General features: G+C 45.3%; 1 protein-coding gene across 1 annotated transcript in view; it reads right to left on the minus strand.

Annotated features, from left to right (window-relative positions):
- Positions 1-15,264: 15,264 nt before the first annotated feature.
- LOC101006944 (guanylate cyclase soluble subunit beta-2-like) overlaps positions 15,265-20,471 on the minus strand; it is a 36,063-nt gene continuing 30,856 nt past the window's right edge. Inside the window, 1 exon segment of the mRNA XM_031655856.1 lies at positions 15,265-20,413. Coding sequence (XP_031511716.1) covers positions 20,319-20,413 — 95 coding nt within the window. The 3' untranslated portion in view covers positions 15,265-20,318.

A 20,471-nucleotide genomic window follows, 5' to 3' on the forward strand; every position in this document is an offset into this window, starting at 1 on the left:
TTGTTAGCACTTTTTCTTGTCACCATGTGAAGAAGGACGTGTTTGCTTCCCCTTCCACCACGATTGTAAGTTTCCGGAGGCCTCGCTAGCCCTGTGGAACTGTGAGTCAATTAAACCCCTTCCTGTATTTAAAAAAAAAAGATACCTGGTAAAATTCAACTTCCTTTATTGATCTCAAAATAATTCAGTGAAATAGGAATAGATGTGTACTTCCCTAATATATACAAAATAAAAGTTAACATTATGTTTAGTGGAGAAATATCAGTAGCATTACCATTAAAGTCAGGAGTACGATAAGAATGTTCTAAACAGTTAGATAAGAGAGAGAAAATAGGCATATACAAATTGAAAAGAAGTAAAATTATCATTATTTGCAGATTTTATATTTGAATACCCAAGAGGATCATCTGAAAAAGATTATAAAAATTATAATTCAGTAAGGTAGCTTAATATAAAATCAATATATAAATATCAAAAGGTTTTATACATTTAAGCAACTGCTGGATAGAAGATGTCATGGAAAAAAAGACCCTTTTACACTTTCAAGAACAAAAAAGCTTAAATAACCAGAAATAAATCTAAGAAATATTCCATACATATATCAGGAAACTTTAATCCTGAAAGACAACAAAGCACAGAGAAGGAATTAGAGGGGCTTCTCGCTCAGACCAGGTGACCAGGCGATGTGGCAATAGGAAGGCATATTGACTTCACCACTAAGATTTAGGATTTCCACTTATTCTATAAAAACCCTTACAGACTTCATCTGTAGACGGAATTTTTCTCTTAGTTAACATTTATTGCAGAGTTACATGTGCAAGGCACTATATGTTTTGCCAGCACCATGTCACTCATCACTGTAACAACTTTTTGCAGTAGGCACTATGATAGTTTCCCTCCCACAGAAAGGACCTTCAGGGTCCAAAGGCGACAAATGGTTTGCACGAGCCAAGCAGCTGCAGAATCAGGCTGAAAAGCCATCACACTATACTTTGGAAAACTCAGAAAAGAATGAAGAAGAAAAATAAAGTCACCCATAATTCTCATTCCTAAATATGACCACTCTTAATATTTTAATCTAAATCAGCAGCTTTCTACCATTTCTCCAACCCGGTCCATCTGAGTTCTGTGACTCTTTTATCCTGAGGAACCCCATGGGGCTCGCTCTGAAATGAGTTTTCTTAGAGGTATGAAGGTGTCATCTGAAAAGTTCCACGTGTTTTTCATGTGGTCTGTCCATTGTGCTGTTTTAGTCTCCTTCTAATAAATGACATGGTTTTTCAAAGTTCACGTTGTCCGTGATCAGGTGTGAAGAAGTTTGATTTTTATGTATTACTAATGGAAAGCCTTCCCATACTGTTGCAACCCTACTGATTTACCTGTACCCTCTCTGGCCAGTCGCTTGCTTTACTTTTCTTAAGATGCTTAGGTATTATGGTGATAGGCATACACAGTCACCTGTATTGTCACAGTGCATATGTCACCTGAGAGGTGGGCTAATATTAAAATACACACACACATAAACACACACACATGCACATACATATACATTTTTTCTTTTTGGAAGAGCTGGGTCAAAATCAATTTTGATTTTGCCAATCACAAGCATTTTTTAAAAAGTCATAATCACAAGATTATTTTAATCAATGAAAATTATTAAAATTTTATTTCCTAAAATAAGTTGACGGCCAAAAGCTTTTGAATGGCTTTCTAAATGATTTTCTCTACTTGGGAAGGTAAACTGACTAATGATTGTGTGTCTGTTTCTGGTGTTCATTAATCACAGGTAAATTAGCAGACACCTCAGGTTCTGTTAATTTGCAATTGCACATCTTGAACTTCACAATAGCACTTGTTGAATCTAGGGAAGTGTTCGAGATTCCTCTGTAAATGAATCTTAATTTTTGTTTAATGCTTAATTTAAAATAGTTTTTGCTATGTAAAAATCTTATCATGAAGATGTTAACCAAATTTATTTGTGGAAAGCTATTATGTGAAAATAATTGATTATGGACATTAACCAATTGAATGACATCAGCTATGACATGTATTTTGAGGACTGTTGACCTCTATTTTTGTTCTTCAGAATTTTTTTTTTTTTTTGAGACGGAGTTTTGCTCTTGTCACCCAGGCTGGAGTGTAATGGTGCGATCTCGGCTCATCGCATCCTCCATCTCCTGAGTTCAAGCGATTCTCCTGCCTCAGAATCTCGAGTAGCTGGGATTACAGGCATGCGCCACCACACCCAGCTAATTTTTTGTATTTTTAGTAGAGACGGAGTTTCTCCATGTTGGTCAGGCTGGTCTCGAACTCTCAAGTTCAGGTGATCTGCCCACCTCATCTTCCCAAAGTGTTGGGATTACAGGCGTGAGCCACCGCTCCCAGCCTCTTCAGATGTTTTAAGGCTGGCTTCGAATTGGTTTTCCCATTTTCTTCTCTCTGTTTTGAGTCCCTTCATCTTTAGTGTTTGGTCTCAGTGGAACAAGAGTTGTTCATTCTGACTGTCCCAGACCTTGCATCAGCCCTCCCATGACACGATGTGCCTGTTGTTTTCTTGAGCTCTTGAGTGATCCATTCTTGAGTGAGCTATGACTTTGTCTCTTTCGTGTTTTCCCCTAGTATTTGAATCCTTTTAATTAAGGTGTTTATTGAAAGGCTACTTTAATAGTACTTTTTGTTTTTGTAATGCAAGCTTATTATGCTAATGTTTTCAAACCAATGTGTTCAATAGAGATGAAAAAAGAAAACTAATTCCTCCGTAAGCATAAGTTTATTTTTTTTTCCCTCACTTAAGACAAAGCTAATGTTCTAAAAGGTTGTGAGTCTCCTTACATGTGTCTTTACCCTTGGACATGGTAAAACAAGTTATAATGGTGGGTGTGACTGATGCTTATTAGTCCCTAGCAAATTAGTAGACGTTTTGTCTCCTGATAACTCTGGCTTTGATTAATGTTTGCTCGCTGCAGTGGGGCCTCATGGACTTTCAAGATGGCGCTCATTCATTGGAGAAAGCATTGGAGATTCTTACGTAAACCTGTTGTGTTTATTTTATCATTTGTTTAAAACATACTTTTCCTGAGAGATAAAACGTCTCCCTTTTTTCTGAGTTCTAATTGGCATCAGCTTCCGTGTATTTCAAGGCAGCTGCTTAGTGGGGAGATGCAGGGGGCGCTGGAATCCAAACACACCCTCTCCTGCTCCCTGACTCTTTCTTCCACAACAGAAGAGAGCAATGACCAGTAGTTGGAGGTACTTTACTTTTTCATAAAATAGACTAATGTAAACCCAGCTTTGGAGACATTGAATGATGACTCTTTTTCAGGCTCCAAATGAACTATCTGTTTAAACAGCAGGATATGTCAGGGAAAAAGCAAGCTTTAACTTTTATTAGATCTCTCCTGTTTAGTTCACTCCAACTCTATGTGTCTGACATTATGAGAGTGTTTATACAGGGTGTGAATGAGTAGTTACCTTTCTTCCTGTTGAAACATTAGGGAGGACTGGGGCCCAGTGGCTGAGAGCTAAGGTCAGAGTTGGGCAGAGCTAGGTCTGAAGGCCACTTCTTCCACTTAGCCCATGCCTCAGTTTCCCCTCTGTGAAACATGGATAATAATACTATGTACATCACACTCACAGGACTATAGGAGGCCACATATGGAGAATATTTAGCTGGGTGCTTGACGCAAAACAAGCATCAACCAACAGTAGCCACAATGATATTGTCGCCATGTTTTTCAGCTTGAGTTCCCAGGTGGATACCTCTGATATTAGATAACACTGATATTACACACCATTGGTATCTGTAGATACCACTGTGATTAGCTAACAATAAATGTAGACATGACAGTGCTTCATCAGGTAGACATCAGGCTTCAGGCATGCCTCCATCTCCTTTCTCCAACCAGAACGCCTAGGAGGGGGAAACAGCAAGTGAAAATACTGCAAAGCTTTGCATTTAGAAACCGGAAAACAGATGCACAGAGCAGTCTGCCTCTGTGTAAATGCACATTGTAATCAGTTTTCTAACTCTGCCTTTACAAGGATGAGTTAAGCGGTTCGTTGACATATCATTATCACATTCTGAAGATAAACAGCCACAGGATCTATGAACTCTCATCAGGCAGTTAATTATTCTTGAATTTTTCTGCACTCTTGAAACATATTCTATTTATTTAACCGTCCCCTGGGAGCCCTGGTCGCTTTTGTCCCTGCCACACGGCCAGTGGTGTAAAACCTCTGCATCTGTCAGATTTCTCCATGTGGAGCATAATTGCCTGATTTCCATTTGAAAGTACAGCCCTGACATTAAAACGACATAGACACACCAATGATAACAATGGCTTCCTGACACCTACCAGAGGAGAGGGGGCGAGGGGGCATAATGCAGGAATAAATAAATGCACAAATGAACGCTTGCCTTCACGGGGCCAGGTCTGAATTTACAGCTGCAGATGAAGTGTTCCTCGGGAGCAAACAAAAAGAAAGAATGAAAGAATAAAAGAAAAAGAAACCAATAGATTAGCATCCGCATGAGTCTGTTGGAGCCAGATGGCTCTCTGTGGAGAGCGAGCTGTCCTGCTTTCTCCCAGTAACCCCGACCAGCAGACAGCAAGCCCGCTACACGGGAGAGAAATGATCTCATTCCTCAGCCGGGCACGTGAGCCGCCTTCTTTCTCTCACACGCAACTTGAGCTGAAGGGAAGTTGGAAAAGAGAGAAAGGGTGAAAAGGAAGGGGTGGGGGAAAACGGGTGATTGTAAAGAACAAGCAGGTCCTCGTAGCCCAGAGGAAGAGAGACACCAGGCCAGCCCTGAACGTTGAAGAACTGTCTCCAGATGTCCACGAAGGAGAAGACAGGGAGACAGGGGACACCCGACACATTGTTATCTCCTCCACACACATCCATGAACTTCACCTCCACGATCCAGTGTTGCCTGGAAGGCTTGGTGTGTAGAGACTGGGAGGAGGGGTGCAGGCTGCTGTAGAGGCCATGGAGTTAAGTTCTGTGCCCCACTGGAAAGGGGCAGTGAGCAATGTTTTCATTTCTTCCTAATGACAATGTCTGCCTGTCTCTGTGGGCCACAGGCCAAAGAGTCTGTCAGTCCTCAGCCTGCAGGACCAGCCATCTGCTGGGATCCTGGTCTGCCATGCTCCTGAACAGGTGCCTGAGGTGGAGGCAGCTGGAGTGGGGGGGGCAGTCAAATGGAACCAACAGGTTGTAGGTGTGGGAGGGCTCCTATGCTTGAAGATTCTGAGACTGAGAGGGCCCTGGTATGGGGTCATTCTGCCTGCCCTGCTGAGCAAAGCATTCACTGCTCATAAACAAGTCTGTTGTCTGGAGTGACAGCCACATGTGGGGGCTGGTGGACATCAGACAGACCACCAGATGCTGGTGTTAGGGCCTAGCACTTGCAGGTGTGTGCAGAGGTGCAGGCCTCCTTCGAGCGAATCTGCCCGCTTAGTGAGTGTTTACATACCCAGCTCGGTACCGGGGCTCCTGAGGCCTCCCACCCAGAGAAGCAGACCAAGAGAGAATGAAGGTGCCTGTGGGAGTGAGTGCAGGGGGCTCACGGAGTACTTTGTCAGCCTGGCTAGGTTGCCTGGGCACCTGAAGCTTGTCTCCAGCAGTGTTTACCCAAAAGAATAAATAGTAGTTTCCAGGGTGACACCAAATGCGGGGAGATGTAGTCATTCATTTACAGCTGGAAACTATTATTTAACTCCTAATAAATATTGAGCACAATTCTCTTCATTTTCAGCCCAGGATGGGGGCACCTGCTTCACAATTCCTGGCAGTTGTCGGTAAAACTGAACGTTAAGCTGGTGTATTCTGTCAGGGCCAAGGAAGCAAAGCAAGCTGCCAGCTGGGGGCTAAAACCACAGGCTCTGGCTTTTCTTCTTTCTAAAAATGAAACGGAAAGCCAGCACCCCACCAAAAAACTGTTCAGCTCTTTATCTCCCAGGCAATGCTACCACATAACAGGTTCTTCGTTCTGTACAGGATTCTCACTTACAGCAGAGCTAAGGATTTCGAAGGAAACCATATCACTAAAGTAACAAGAGTGTGAGCTCCATCATCGTTCCTTGCCTCCACTTAAACAGGGAGATCAGTCACTCAGTAGGAGCATTTAAGAAAATTGTAAAATGCTAGCGTTTAAGGAGCGCTTACCAAAGTGTCGGCCCTGCTTCTAAGTGTTTTGTGTACATTTCATGTAATCTTCATGACAACCCTATGCGGCAGGTTCTCTGATTATCCTTGTTTTACAAATGGAATGCGAAGTCCTAGAGATGTTAAGCAACTTTGCCAAAGTTGCACAGCTAGTCCCGGGTCCATACCACCAGGCTTTCCCGCCTCTTTTGATGGTATAATAACTGAGCTTTAGGCTCCCTGTTTTGGCTGCTCACCAGTGGTGCCATCTTGGGCTACTAAGTCTCCCTGAGTTCCCATTTCTTTATCTGTCAAGGAAGGACTGGGATAGTGGTCTTATAGGGTTGCTGTCAGGAGCAGAAGTAATGTGTAACATACATGCATGCAAGGCCAGTGCCCGGCATGTGGTTGAGGCTCCATAAATGTTAGTACAGGTGGTACACTGATGGTTTAACAGTTTTTCAACTCTACAGTGGGTTTGTTGGGAAGTAATCCTGTTGTGTGTCAAGGAGCATCTGAGTTAAGATAGTTTGATTTACAGTTTCAACTTTACCATGGGTTTATCAGGATATAAACATTTTATCAGGATATAAACCTGATGCATTTTTGTATTTTCAGCTTACAATGGGTTTATCTGGACAGAATCCTCATCATAAGTTGAGAAGCATCTGTGGTTACTACTACTGTGAGCATTGTCATTATCTTTGTGCTCTTGTATTTCACTGAATTCTCACACACACACATGCACACATAAAACTGTGAGGTAGGTGGGGCAGCTGTCGCTAACCCCATTGTATAGCTGGTGTATCAGGTGGTAAAGCTTGAGCAAGAACCCCCATCTCTTGACTCTGCACTTTGTCTAATCTGAGCTTGCCGTTTCCTGCTGGACTGCAGGTCACACCTGTCCATTTCTAGACACAAGACACAGTTGCTCTCTAGAAAGACTGGAGGAAGGAATTCAACTCTTGCCACTTTCCCTTTGTCTCCAGGCCCTGGGATTGGCTGAAGATGGAGCTAGGTCCTGCCTGTGCCCTCCTGGGAACTGCTGAGACAGTCAATGCCTCTTAGGACAAGTAAGGTACTAGCTTAAATGGATCATAAGCTCCTGTGTGCCCTTAAGATTTTCTTTAATGTCTAGGTCAAAAAAATACTTATTTTCTTATCATCAAGAAATGCAGATGCATAGCCCCATCTCAGCCTCTCCTCCCCTTGTTCGGGTGGCCTCTGAGAACATTTCCAACACTCCTCTTTGCAGAAGGCATTCTGTACCTACAGCTGGAAGCAGGAGAGGAACCGGCCAAAGGACCTGGGTGTCTTGGCTGTACTCTGCCTTCTTTCCTTAGCTTTCCTAACTCTGCCTTTCCGGTGATTTTCATGTTTTCCCTTTCATTTTACTTTCAGAAAATCTCTGGGGAATGCAGCTTTTGTTCTGTTGCTTCACGAAATTCCCAGGGCTGGGAATGAAAATTATTTCCTTTCACAACTTCTGGCTGAGTGCCTTTCACAGCCCGGCTGTGTTCTGGGGTGATTTATAAACTGCAGAGCCTGGGTGTCTTTCCTCCTCCTCCTCCTCCTCCCCCTCCCCCTACCCCTACCCCTTCCTCTCCTCCTCCCTTTCTCCTTCCCACCACCCTTTAAAACAAGGTGAGCCTCCAGAGTCAGGGTGTCTTGTTCAGGCAAAGGCTCACTGGAACCATAGTGATGAGAACTTGAAGCCATTCATTCCTGTTAGAAGAAGACAGAAATAGGCCTCAAGGCTGAACTTATATCTCTGAGAACAAATTTGACCCAAAATCTCAAAGTTTAGAGTTGGCTTTGAACTAAGACTATAAAAGCACATTTTCCAAACTTGTCGGGATTGTGTTTCATTTCTAGACTTTTATTCTCAAAGGGGTGATGAGGAAGAGACACAGCTTAAGAAGTTTTGAGCTGAGAAATGAAAAGAAGTCACTTTTCTTTGCTGCCACAGAACTAAGTAGGGGGAAAATTAAGCCCAGGGGTTCATTTAACCTGTTACAACAAAACACAGAAACCAGACGGCAGAGTGTCATTTGCAAGGTGATGTGTCTTTGTCGGAACTGAAGGCTGTCGCAGGTCGGCTGCCTCCATGGAGTCCCCATCTGCCCCTGCACTCCCCATAGGGATGGTTTCATCAGGAGCTGAAAGAACACAGAGGGGTGAGCAAGTGATCGAGCCTCAGACTGTCTGTCTGGGCCAGACCCCGGGGAACATGTGTGGACACTATGTGCCTCCTTTTCTACTCAGCGTGACCCTGGACAGGAAGAAGTCTTCACAGCCAAGGCCAAACAGCCCAGACAGACCACTGCCTTGTGGCTCTATGATTTCTTTGAACGGCCCTGTGCCATCTTTTTGGTCATGCCCAAATCTTTGCTTCTACATAAGTCACACAATAGCACCAAGCCTCCTTGTCTTCTGGCCTGTGACTGTCTGTGAGTTCTGAGCAGCAGACACGGAGGCTGAAGGTCAGAGCCAGGGTTGCCACTACTTGCCCTGTAACCCTGGATGAGTTACTGAAGCTCTCTGGGCCTCAGTTTTCCTCATCTGAAAAATGGGGAAATAACACCTACCTCCCAGGGCTGTTATGATCATTAAACTAGATGATTTACACCAAGTGATTCACACAATGCCCCACAAAGCACAAACTCAAAGATGCCAATTAGTATTTCTAAGCATGGGAGGGAACCCTGGGAGAAGGCCCTGGAGAAAAACTGCCTCCGGGACTGTGAACCAAGGCAAGAGAGAGAGAGTGGGATCAGAGAAGGAATGGGATGGAGGCTGGGTGGAGGACACTGAATCTATCTCCTCCCATGTTCCCTGCAGTTTCATTTGGAAGGGCAGCGTCTAAGATTTTAAAGTCATATATCATTCTCATTTCCTTTTTAAAAATATAAATCATTGTCACAGAGACATTCAAGTTCAGAAAGTCGCATGTGTTAGGTCTGAGGCTCATGTATATCTAGTGTTATAGAAAGTGGGAAATCAAGAGGGGCTCCTGTCTTCGGCCTTATCTTCCCAAAATAATGGATGACTTTTTTTCACTATTAGAGGCTGTTAGCACCTCAGACTTCTTCCTGAACCTGGATTAGTGATCAGTTTTGTTTTAAGATCCTAAGAGCACAAACGATGAGACTGAAACAGGCCCCATTCGCTAATGCACTGCTCGTTGAGGAATGTCAGTGATGACGTACATGTGGAAAATTTGGGGCACCAGACCTCTCCCCAGTCTCATCTCAGTCTCAGGCCCAGAATGAGGTGAAAATTGGAGAGAGGGCCCTGGAGCAGAGAAAGGGGGGTTCCTGGAACATGTAGGGCCATGTCACTGAGGCAATTTCCAGCAATGATTTACAGGAAGCGTTTAGCTTATGCATAGATTGGGGCCAATCCGAAAAGGAATCAAGGTTCATGAAACTCTCAATTGTGACATCTTATAGGGTGTGGCCCAACCAGAGTTAGCTAAGTACAGATGTCATTAGCTATAGATTCATTTGATTGCTATTACGTATTCTCTGTCTCTCTCTGACACACACACACACACACACACACACACACACACACACAACTGAATTATATTCAGCAGTATTTTATGCTCTTTGGAAATTGTTACTTACTCAGATACAGAGTGTTTTGTTTTTGCTTTTTGCTGATTCTCTACTAATTTTGTTATTCCCAATACCCTTATCTCATTTTGAATTATGGAGTTTACTGCAGTATTGTATTTTTGAGATGTAAAAACTATTATAATTAGAACTAAGATTTTCAAAAATGGGAACATGCAGGTTAAATGATAAGGATAGTGTATTTGTGAAATTTGGGTTCCATTTTGTTTTGTCATCGTAGCAAACAGAGAAAAAATGAGTTGATTACAGATGGAAGTGTAATTTTTTTCTATTGAGAAGACTTGGTCATCTGCCTCCACATCCATCACCACCCATCAGTACTACAAAGGGCAGCTGAACTCCCCCTCAATACTCCTCTGTGCCCCAGTTTCTCCAGATGTAAAACAACACCACTCAACAGATCTGTCTCCCCCTCAACTCAAAGAAATGTTATAAGAATCTTTGAGAGAAAAGAATCTCCACAAAAGTGTTGTGATCCCAGAACTTATTTGTTTTGTATCTTTGTAATTGTATGAAAAGTGGAGGTTACTCTAGTAAAAACTGAAAACTGAGCTGGAAAGGGCTGGAATTGCTAAAATGAGTGGAAATACGATAAAGGAAACCATTCCCTGTACCCAGCAGCTGTCAGGCTATGTTCATGATCTGCTCTTGCTTCCTGAGAGCACCATGATTTCTTTGTAACCAAGAGGAATAATCTATTTTCTGGCCTAACCTCTCATAAGGTATTTTGGAAGTAAGCTGAACACTAGGAAATAATATTTTACAGATCTCTTGGTCTCCTCTTTATTCAACACTCTTTAATTTTTCCCCCTTGCAATTTCTCTTCTCAGAAATGTCGCTTTTTAGCGTTGATTCATCTCTCCTGCCTCATAGCACATTTTTCTCTCTTCTAGCCTGTCCATTTTTCATTTTTCTCACTTGTATCTTAACTGGATCTTCCATCTCCTCCATTTCTACTCCTATTTCCTTTAAATTCATTTTCCTCTTCCCCTTTTCTCTCCCTAAAGAGTGAACAGACAACAGATAGGACAATCAGCTAGGATTGTGCTAAGAAAATGAACTGACACAGTACAGTGAAAGCTGGACAAGCCAAACCTGACTCCATCAATTTGAGTTGACACCTCTGACAATTCAAACAAGACTTGGTCAGCACAGAACCGCAAGGCTGTCTTGGAATTTTCACACATATATGTTTGACATTCTACTCCAATTCAGTTCCACAGCCCAGATGGTGGAAGAATTTTGTTTACTTGAGACAAATTCTCATCCATCATCTTTCGCTCCCACAAGACCATTGCTCACAACCCCCAAGGACTGCCTATGAGCACCATCATTTTGTTATAGTTAATGCTCACTGTTGTGCACAGCTGGGAAATGTAGCCTTCTGGTTAATTACATTTTCCCATTAATAGAACTTACAAGGTACATCTTCCATGGGTTGCTGACATCTAGACACCTGGGATACTCTAAACACCAAAGCTAACTTGAACAAGTTTAGTCATTCTTGGAAATTTTAGAGGAAACTTCAGGACTCATGGAACATCAAGGGTACCAAAGATGTGTTGTAGATGTGGGTAGTATAAGATAATTGGGATTTTCATTTGGTACAATGTAAAAGTGGTTTGGGGGTATGCAATAGCACAAGTCACATGGGAAATAAGGGTACCATGTGAAGCACATTATATCTTTTTAAAATTTTTCTCCTCAGTATTGATGTGTATTTAAATGTTCAAAGGAAAGAAATTCATGACCTTCCAGATTATAAAACAGTATATGCATGACAATTCCATTTTTGTAAGAAAAAACATGTATGTATACACATACACACAACCTCCCATACACAAGTCAGGGAAGATATGACCCATATTTTAATAGTAGTCTCTCTGGGTGATGTAATTATAAGTGCTTTTGTTTTCTTCTTTTGGTTTATCCATACTTATTAAAAATTAAATATTTCTTCTATAACACAAATAAACAAATAGTCTTTAATTGGACAAATCACATAGCTCAGTATTAAAATCAGCACAGAAATCTATCTCAATATAGATCCATAACAGATTAAATGAAAAGAATGGTTGCAGAAGAAATCTTCCCATTTGGAAAACACCTATCACGTGAGATTGTCAAACACAAACTTGGAGGCTGGGGAGTTGGGGGTGGTAGTGGCTGCAGCGATAGCAACATGGAATGTGAGGCAATGCTGTTGCCTTGGGGAATAGAGGTGGGATGTGGATCATCACCTGTTATCACAGGCAGGCTCTATGAGTCATACACGATATGACATGGGGTTACAAGAAGGATTCTTGCATTTTCCATTAAGATAATCCCTTCATAGCATTTCTGCATCTGTTTCTAACCTTCTAAACAGAATAAGATATGGAAGACCACATCTTGGTTTCAACACTGATTCTCCATGACTGTGGTGGAAGGTTTGGCCTGAGCCTGAAATCAGACGCTCAGTTGTCTCCAGGGCCCTGCACCACCATGGCTTCACCCCACCCATGGCTTCACCCAATCCTGGTCCTTGACAGCACAGGGCCTGTGCCACCGTCCCACCTCTCTCCTCACCCTGGACTGGCCTTTGCTCAGTGTGGTCTCCACTTGTACAGAGCTCTGTACCCCTCCCGCTTGCTTCCATCTCAGTTTTCCCAGCATTCACCGTCATCCCAGAGGAAGGACAGGGGAAATGTGAACAGAGAAAAGAGACACAAATTTCAAAAATGAAATTTTAGGGGAAACTCTACCAGTGAGTGTAGACTTCTTCCCTAGTGATACAAAGAGTGCAATGGCATTTCCAGGATGAGGGGAGGGGTGGCTGTTCTGGGATCACCCTACCTGCTTGCCTCTTTCTATCCATGGGCAAAAGAGGCCATGCTGTGCAGGAAATAAATTCCCAGCTTCCAGAAGTCCCCACATTTTCCAGAGACCAGAGCAGATCCTTGCCTATTCTCATTTCTGCTGTTGCATGCACCTTGTCTAAGAGGTTTTCCAAATCCCAGTGTGTGTTTCAGCATCACTTGTGCACAAGCGCCCTGCACAAGGCTGAGATCCTGACTTCCCATGTGGATTCCTCTGTCCCATTTATCTGAAGCTCTTTGCAGGCAACAGATCGTACTTTAAAAAACAAAAAGCAAACAAACAAACAAACAAAAAACACCTCTGCAGTACCTCTTACAGTTGTGTGTTAAGACCCATATATTTGTTAAGCGAACAAATGCGCAAGTGACTCAGCAGTCCGCACACCTGATGCTCTGCTGTTTTCAGATGCTACATAGTATCTCATCTATTTCTCAAAGCAACCCTGTGAAGAAGGCCCTCCATTACCCTTGCATTCAGGATAAGAAAAATGGCTTGAAGAGGACTTGCCCATAGTAACACACAGGTCACTCAGTGCCAGGACCTGGAATTCTGATTTCAGTCTAATGCTCTTTCCATCACAATGGTGATCCCCAAGCCAGTTGGCTCATTAGAATCTCCCATAAAGTTGGTTAACAAACCAGTCACAGCCCTACTGCAGACCTGCCAAATCCCTCTCAGGTGAGGCTCAGCCATCTATCCTGTCAATGGGTTGTTCCACAGATGATCTGGTTGCCCTCCCACCCATGCTGCCTGTGCTGACCAGCTCTGATTTGACATCTGGTCGATGTTATCAAGGGTGTCAATGCAAAACTTCAAGGCTAGCCCTGACACTGAAAATCCTATGTTCCTCCATTAGTCACCTCCTTGTGTGTGAAGAGTTCACTTATACCTCCCAGGATCCTCCTTCTGTAGGAGCTAGGTTAACGGCTCAGCTTCTAGAAAACCCAAGGTTAAAAATAGCTGTGATACTCATTAGCCCCAAGGGGGAAAGGTCAGCAAAGTTTGACAGCCGCACTTAGGAAGGCCTGAGAGAGGCTGCAGAAAGGCCTCGGAGCTGAGAACAGGGACTCAGCCTTCCTTGGAAGCCTGGCTCCAAACCAGCTGGGCCCCCGCTAATTGGCCACGTCTGGGAAAGGTGCTCGTATAGTCACGTCTCTGTAAAGCAAGGGGCAAGGGCCCTGGCAATTAAGTGACCACAAACCCATCCAATAATTACTCATCAGGGGGACTGCAAATGGTGGGAAAGTTCTTCCTGTTTGGAAGAGTGAGTAAAATTTGGAGGGAATCAGCAACCCGCCCCCCTCCAGCAGCAGACCACTAAAGCCTAACCCCATCACGAGAGAGACCCTCACCACTCAAGTTCTCCAGAGGAACAATTAGGAGGTGCTTGAGAAGTCCCCCAAGCTGACTTAACCTGCCACGAACCCAGTAAGCAGCCGCCCTCGGACTGTGATGTATAAGGAAGGGGCCGCCTCCAGAGAGCGGCCTGGGCTACTTGCCTAAGTGCTATGTTGCAGGTCAGCCTGGAAACCATTATTATCATCATCAGGAGGATCAGTTAGGAGACAAGTCGAAGCAAGTTGAAATTTGAAAAACACATTAACAGAGGCCTGACGAGATGCCAGAAGAGTCTGCCAGCAGGGACAGCTGGAAGGCCAATTTCTGAGTCAATACTGAAAGGTGGTTGCTTAAATATCTGAGTCAACACACACTGATTTCTCTCCGGCTCAATACTCCCGTTTAATTGCACTGGGGAGTCTCTCCACTGACACATCTAACACCAAGATACATAGTTAAGTGAAAGAAAGGCACGTTATTGAAGTGCAAATGAGGTCCTTCGTGCAGCCTGCAGGCCTGGGTCCCGCTGAGCGCTCCCTACTGCCCTGGCAGAAGGTGGCTGGGCCTTGCAGGGATTCCATGTGGCCCCCTTTTTAAAGAGGGTCGAGAGACGGTGAGGCCCAGGCCTCAGCTGGCCAGCAGAGAGAAGTCTAGGTGCACTGCAGCTGCACAAGCTACCAAGACTCTAAGATATTTTGTCAGGATCCACGGTCCTCTCCGGGGAGAGGAGGCCAGGAGTGCCTGTTTCCCACCCGAGAGAGCCAAGTCAGATGGAAGGATGTGCAACTGGAGAGCTATCCTGTTTGGCAGCCAGGTGACCACCTGATGAGGTTGGTGGCAGAGACGAGGAATGAAGCAAGTCTTGAATGTCTGCCCAGCTGCCTGGAGCCTGGGAAGCAGGCTGGTCTCTGAGGAGTCCTGACAGGTCATGGCTACTGATGGAGATGCTTCCCCATCATGATGCCCACACAGGGACTGAGCAGGATGGCCCAGGGGTAGTGGCGAGGGTGGGGGCTCCCACAGTGACCCTCTGGCAGCCTTCACTGACTTCAGAGCTAAGCATGATATAGGAGACCTACCTGGACCTGAAAACCCATGAGAACCAGGACCCGAACCACAGTGAAGAGGCAGGGGCCCATGAGCAGGTGGCATGAGTCCTCCATTGCTAAATTCTATGTCTGCTGCCAACTGTCAGAGATAAGGAAGAAACCCATGTCGGTGGTAAACTCAAACTCAAATTACTGGGGCACATTGTGAAAGAGCAGTTTCTGGTTCAATACATCTGGGTGTAGGTAGCTTTGGGTCCAATGGCATTCTGGTGCACACCAGTCTGTCATGCACCCACAGTGTGGGAGTGCTTCCTCATTAAAACACCTGCTAATCACAGCGAACAATCAGAGATCTGTTCAGATGGGGCCCGGAGGATCTGCGAGACAAATGGCTGGGCCATTGTCAACCCAAGCAGTTCAAGTGCAATGGCTGCCACTTAGGGAAACTATGGAATTGTCTTGGTCTGATGCTCAAAACTAACTCACAGGGACGTGATCTGCCCAAGACAAACAAGTCTGAAATGAAGATCAAATGCTATTTCTTCCACTTACTAGTTGTGGGACCTTATATAACTGTTGTGTAAATAAGATAATGTGGGTAAAATGCCTGGCACAAAGTAGTTGCCCAAAAAATGCCAGTTCACCCCTCAAGTTTCCCCTCAAATCTGAGGTGGCCTCAATTTTTTCCTTCTCTAGTTGTCAGTGTTGCTTTCCGTCCAGGAAAGCCACAGTTAGAAGAGGTGCTGTGAAATTTTTGTCTCTCACCTCTAAGCAAGACATCCAGCTCTGTTGGTCCCTGTGGCGGGACCTCCCCATCTCCCACCCAGCAGAAGTTTGAAAAATGAATGTACTCATCTTCCTGGAGCATAAAGAGTTTTAAGACCTTCCCTTCTGAGCTGTTTATGGAACTGCCATTTAGGAATTCAAATGGCAGAGCCATTCCCCCTCTGAAGGTCCCCAGGGAGCTCCAGCACCTCCTCACCTACCCCTTATTTCGTGCTCATGCTTTTTTGCACGTCAATAAGCGGTCTCAAGGCCAAGACTGTCCCAGGCGCCCATGCACCTGTCTGATTTCATCCCCATGGCTCCCTTCCTCTTGCAGCCCTTCCCAGGCACACTGGTCGTCTTGTCTTCTGTGAACTTGCCAAGGCTGTTTCTGCCCTGGGCACAGTGCTGCCTGGAAGCCCCTATCCAGGTAGCCACATGGGGGTTCTTCCTTCATCCAAGTCTCAGCTGAAATGCTGCTCCCTCTCAGAAGGCTTCACTGGCCCTCTATCAGTTTTATATTTTTTTTCTTAACATTCATCACTACCCGAATGATCTTATTTGTTTAGTTACATGTTAATTGTCTCCCTCTACTAAACCACAAGCTGCCCAAAGGCAGGGACCTCACGTGTTTAGTTCAGTGAGCATTGCGGATCCCTAGACAGTGACTAGATGCTTAGTCCATTCCTGCAGCAGCAACAGTTTTCCAAGGAACGCTATCAAATGGATCTATGAGTGTTATAATTCTATCCTGTAATAGGTTGGACAACTATTCAGGGTTTTGGGCACTGCCAGAAACATGCAACTCCAGGAAGGAGAGGAGTGGGGACGGGAGGGAAATGCCTCCAGGCAAAGGCAAAAACTTTGCTTTGAGCTTCTCATGTCCCAGAATTCAAACGTCCATCTGACCCCAGGATCAGAGTGACAGAAGCTTTGCTCTGTCTCCTCTCACCTGAAATGAACAGAAGGCTGCTATTCATTCCCTCAACCTCAGGTTCTAGGATGAAGCTAGAGGGAAGCCTTCAGCCATCAGGGCAGTGCCAACACCAAGGACTCAAGCAACACTCAACTTTAGAGATATTGTCTAGTAAAGATAATGAGAGCTGGACTTTTTATATGGATTATTAAGCTATTCTAACTCATCACATGGATTAGTTTATTTGTCTTAAGAAATTGCCTCAGTGACTAGAGATAGTTTTTAGAAAATGCATGAGATGTGATCCCCTCTAACAAACATATACTGTGGCCGAGCCTCACTTAACTCCACATGGATCACCTAGCACGGGGGTTCTAGAAAGGGATGGGGGAGCTGCTGCTACAGGGGTTCATGTTGTCCACCCATCCCTGGTTCTTCATTACTTCTTTGTGGCTCCATACTCAAAACCAAGCCTTGTCAGTCCTGAGAATGGCTCTGGCTCTGAGGGAGCTGAATGACTGCCAAGGCCATCCAGATAAGCATGAATTAAGCAAACCCTCCTGTCCCTACGACCCTCAGGACAAAGTGGAGAAGAGGGTAACTGGGCTACTCTGTGGAAGTGTCAATGCCCTGAGGTCTCTGTAAAGCACCAGATAGTGCAGGAAGAGGAAGTCTCAGCTCTCCTTAGTAAGACAAGGCAAGCTACTGAGGGCCACGCTGTCCAGAGAAACTTTGGTGGATACACATTTGGTGGATGCACAGAAAGTAATACGTTTTTCTGCTGTTAGAGATTCTTTTGGAAGCGAGTATAGAAGGCCCGGCCAGAATGAGATCCCTTGGGACACCTGGGATGGGGGTGCTCAAAACAACGGTTTATTCAAAATACAGCAAGCAAGTCAGTAGCATCCTGCCCCAGAACCCCAAACACCAGCTGTGCTATCCCTTCCCAGCTCTTTCTCACTGCCCACGAAGTGACCTCTGAAGTGTCCGATTGTCTTTAGGAGCAACGCAGGGCTGGAAGTATTTTAGACCAGGCCTGCTGTACTCACCGTCTGCGTCTGCTGTGTCTCTGTCGGGGATCAGCTGCTGACTGTCGGCATAGCTCATGACAGTTCTCCTGTCTTGATTTCCCTGAGCACTTGCTTCTGCAAAGAAACCGTGAGAGGAAGGAAAAGTGAGGATGCTTGCATGAGTGGGCTTCATGGCGGCCGAAGTGGGAGACTTTTTTTGGATGCCTCTGAACATCGGTTGCCCCTGGCAGGTTTCCCACAGGTGCCCATCATGTGAAGGACTGGATGGAAGTTCCAGCTGTTGGATGTCGTGCTGGGGAGGCTGAAGGACATTTAACATGTTTCACGTACTCATTGCCTAGAACGAGGAAATGCACTGTCTGAGAACAAAGTGGACGAGAGGACGCTCATTTGAGGAAGAGCTCTCCTGGACATTACCCTTTCTTGTTCCTTTCACCTTCTGGGTCTCTCTGTGCTAGGGTGGAGTGGGGCACAAGAAAGACCCTGTAGGGCCCTTTCTTCTGCATTGCTTTGGTCTAAGACATAGTTCTTAATGCTGACTGCACCTTAGAATCACTGAAGAGCCCTCACTCCTGCTCCTCCCTAAGTAACCACCCCCCAAACCATAGTGTGTGTCCCGTGGGAGATAATCTGAGGGAATAGATCCATGTGAAAAGAGTATCAGTGAACATAATAGTGCTTCCATGCCCCTCCCCCTCACTGTCTTTGAGAGGCTCTATCTTGCCTCATGGAGCTGTCAGTGGTCACTGGGAGAAAACACCCTGGCCCCCGGAAGTTAATGGGGTTCCTTAGGAAGCAGTATCTGCATGAGGTCTCCCCTGAGAGTGCCTGGCCTTCCTGCTGGAGCCCCCCCTGTGCTGCACTCAGGGCAGATGAAGGCAGGCAAGGAGAGACAGACTCACCCTCCCCCAGAGCCTGGGGGCTGAGGCTCACAGCAGGAAATCCAAGGCTGCTGGGGAAAGGGAGCGGGGACTGGGAAATGCACAGAAGCATGAAAAGAAAAGGGTTGGGATCCTTCCTTCCTGGGACCACATATATGTTTGTGCAGTTTTCTCTACATAGAGGCACCCGGCCAAGGGTTTCAGGGTGAGGACTGACCTCAGCCCACACAGAGGGTTTTCCTCTACGATAAGCCATGTCTGGGGGCTGTCGACCCCATAGCCCACAAAGGGGTCCTTGTTCTTAATTTGCAGAGACACTGACTGGGGCCTCGGGGGATGGGGGCTGCTATCTCCTGCCGTCCTTTCACACCCACCCTCCCTCCTCTTTCTCAGGCTCCATTCTGAGGGCTCCCGGTTAAGGCACCCTTCCTCACTTTCTACTCGGGGTTGCTTTTCCCTAGCTCAGAACTGAAAGCGGGTTTGATTCTACTGACTCAGACCTTGCTCCAGAATACTGTTTCTCTAAGAAGTGTGGGAACCCTCAGCAGACGAGTGGGAGAGAGCAGTGTGGGGTTAGAGCCAGGCACAGCTGAGACCCATCTGCCCTGTCCTGTGGCAAAGCCTCCAGCCCTGCCTTCCCCTCTCCAATGATCACGTGGCATGATGCCCTCTCCCCACTTTACTTTGTCCGTTTCTTGACAACGAAGAAGAGAAAAGGGGGGAAAGTTCGTTTGACTTCTCTCTAGAAACCCTCTGTACTGTGGGGCTGGCATGATGGTGGGTGAGAGGGAGCAGGAGATATCAGTGGATGAGGTGCCCAGAGCCTGGAAATTCTGGGGCTAAAAGCTCTAGCGAGGACTGCTCCTGGTCCTTATTGTCAAAGTTATTTCTTGTTTTTTGTTTAGATTTTTGTATCTCAGTGTCTACAGCAGTAAAATGTGACCTAAACCAACTATAACTCACAGGGATACTAAGGTGAGCTGATACTAGAATGAAAGCATTATGACAACAATTTTAAACATTCTTCAAATAATCCATCTTTTCTTTGGGATAGTCCCACTTTAAAAAATAGTCATCATAATCCACATGTCCCAGAGAGACATACTGCATATAATAGCTGTGTAAATAAGGAATCTCTGGACTTTGAGATTCCCCTTGTGGGCCTCTGGAGTGGCTACAGATTAGTTCATGTCAGAAGGAATTCATTCCCTTCTTGGAGGTTCAGAAAGGCTTGCCTCCTGCTACCGGGTTTCCCCTTCAGGTCAGCACTTCCGTCTTAGCCAGGCTGTAGCTAAGGGACCCTGAGTGTGTGGGATTGATCAGCCTTGCAGCTGATGGAGACCTCGCCATTGGATTCCAGCTTCTTTTTGGGGGTACCATGAGCCACACAGTAATTCCTGGTCCAGCTTAGCACTGGGTTGTTTTACCCTAAACTGCCACCCTCTTGTCATTCCTGGAGCTGGGTGAGTCACAAATGTTGTCCCTCATCCCAGTTTTGGAAGCTAGAACAAAATGTGAAAGGCAAAATGTTCCAGCCTGTGCTGGAGCCTCTGAGGCTGGGGAGCAGAGGACGCACTCACAAATCATTCCCCAGCTACCAGAGAGCTGCATGGGAAACGCCCAGAGAAGAACCTTAAGACAAATGTATGTAGAACTCTTCAGCTGGATTTATCAGCCCAGCTCAAAGAACATCATCATAACCAGGATACAAGAGAAGAGTGTTCAGGGCAAGATGGTTGAACTGAGTCTCGGAGCTTGGTGGTGGGCAGGGACACCATCTGTGTTGACCCTGCAGATACTAAACATATCTGAGGTGGTTGGTGGAAAAACTACTCAACACTAATGGC

Source organism: Papio anubis, chromosome 15, assembly GCF_008728515.1.
Source record: "Papio anubis isolate 15944 chromosome 15, Panubis1.0, whole genome shotgun sequence".
Lineage (NCBI taxonomy): Eukaryota > Metazoa > Chordata > Mammalia > Primates > Cercopithecidae > Papio > Papio anubis.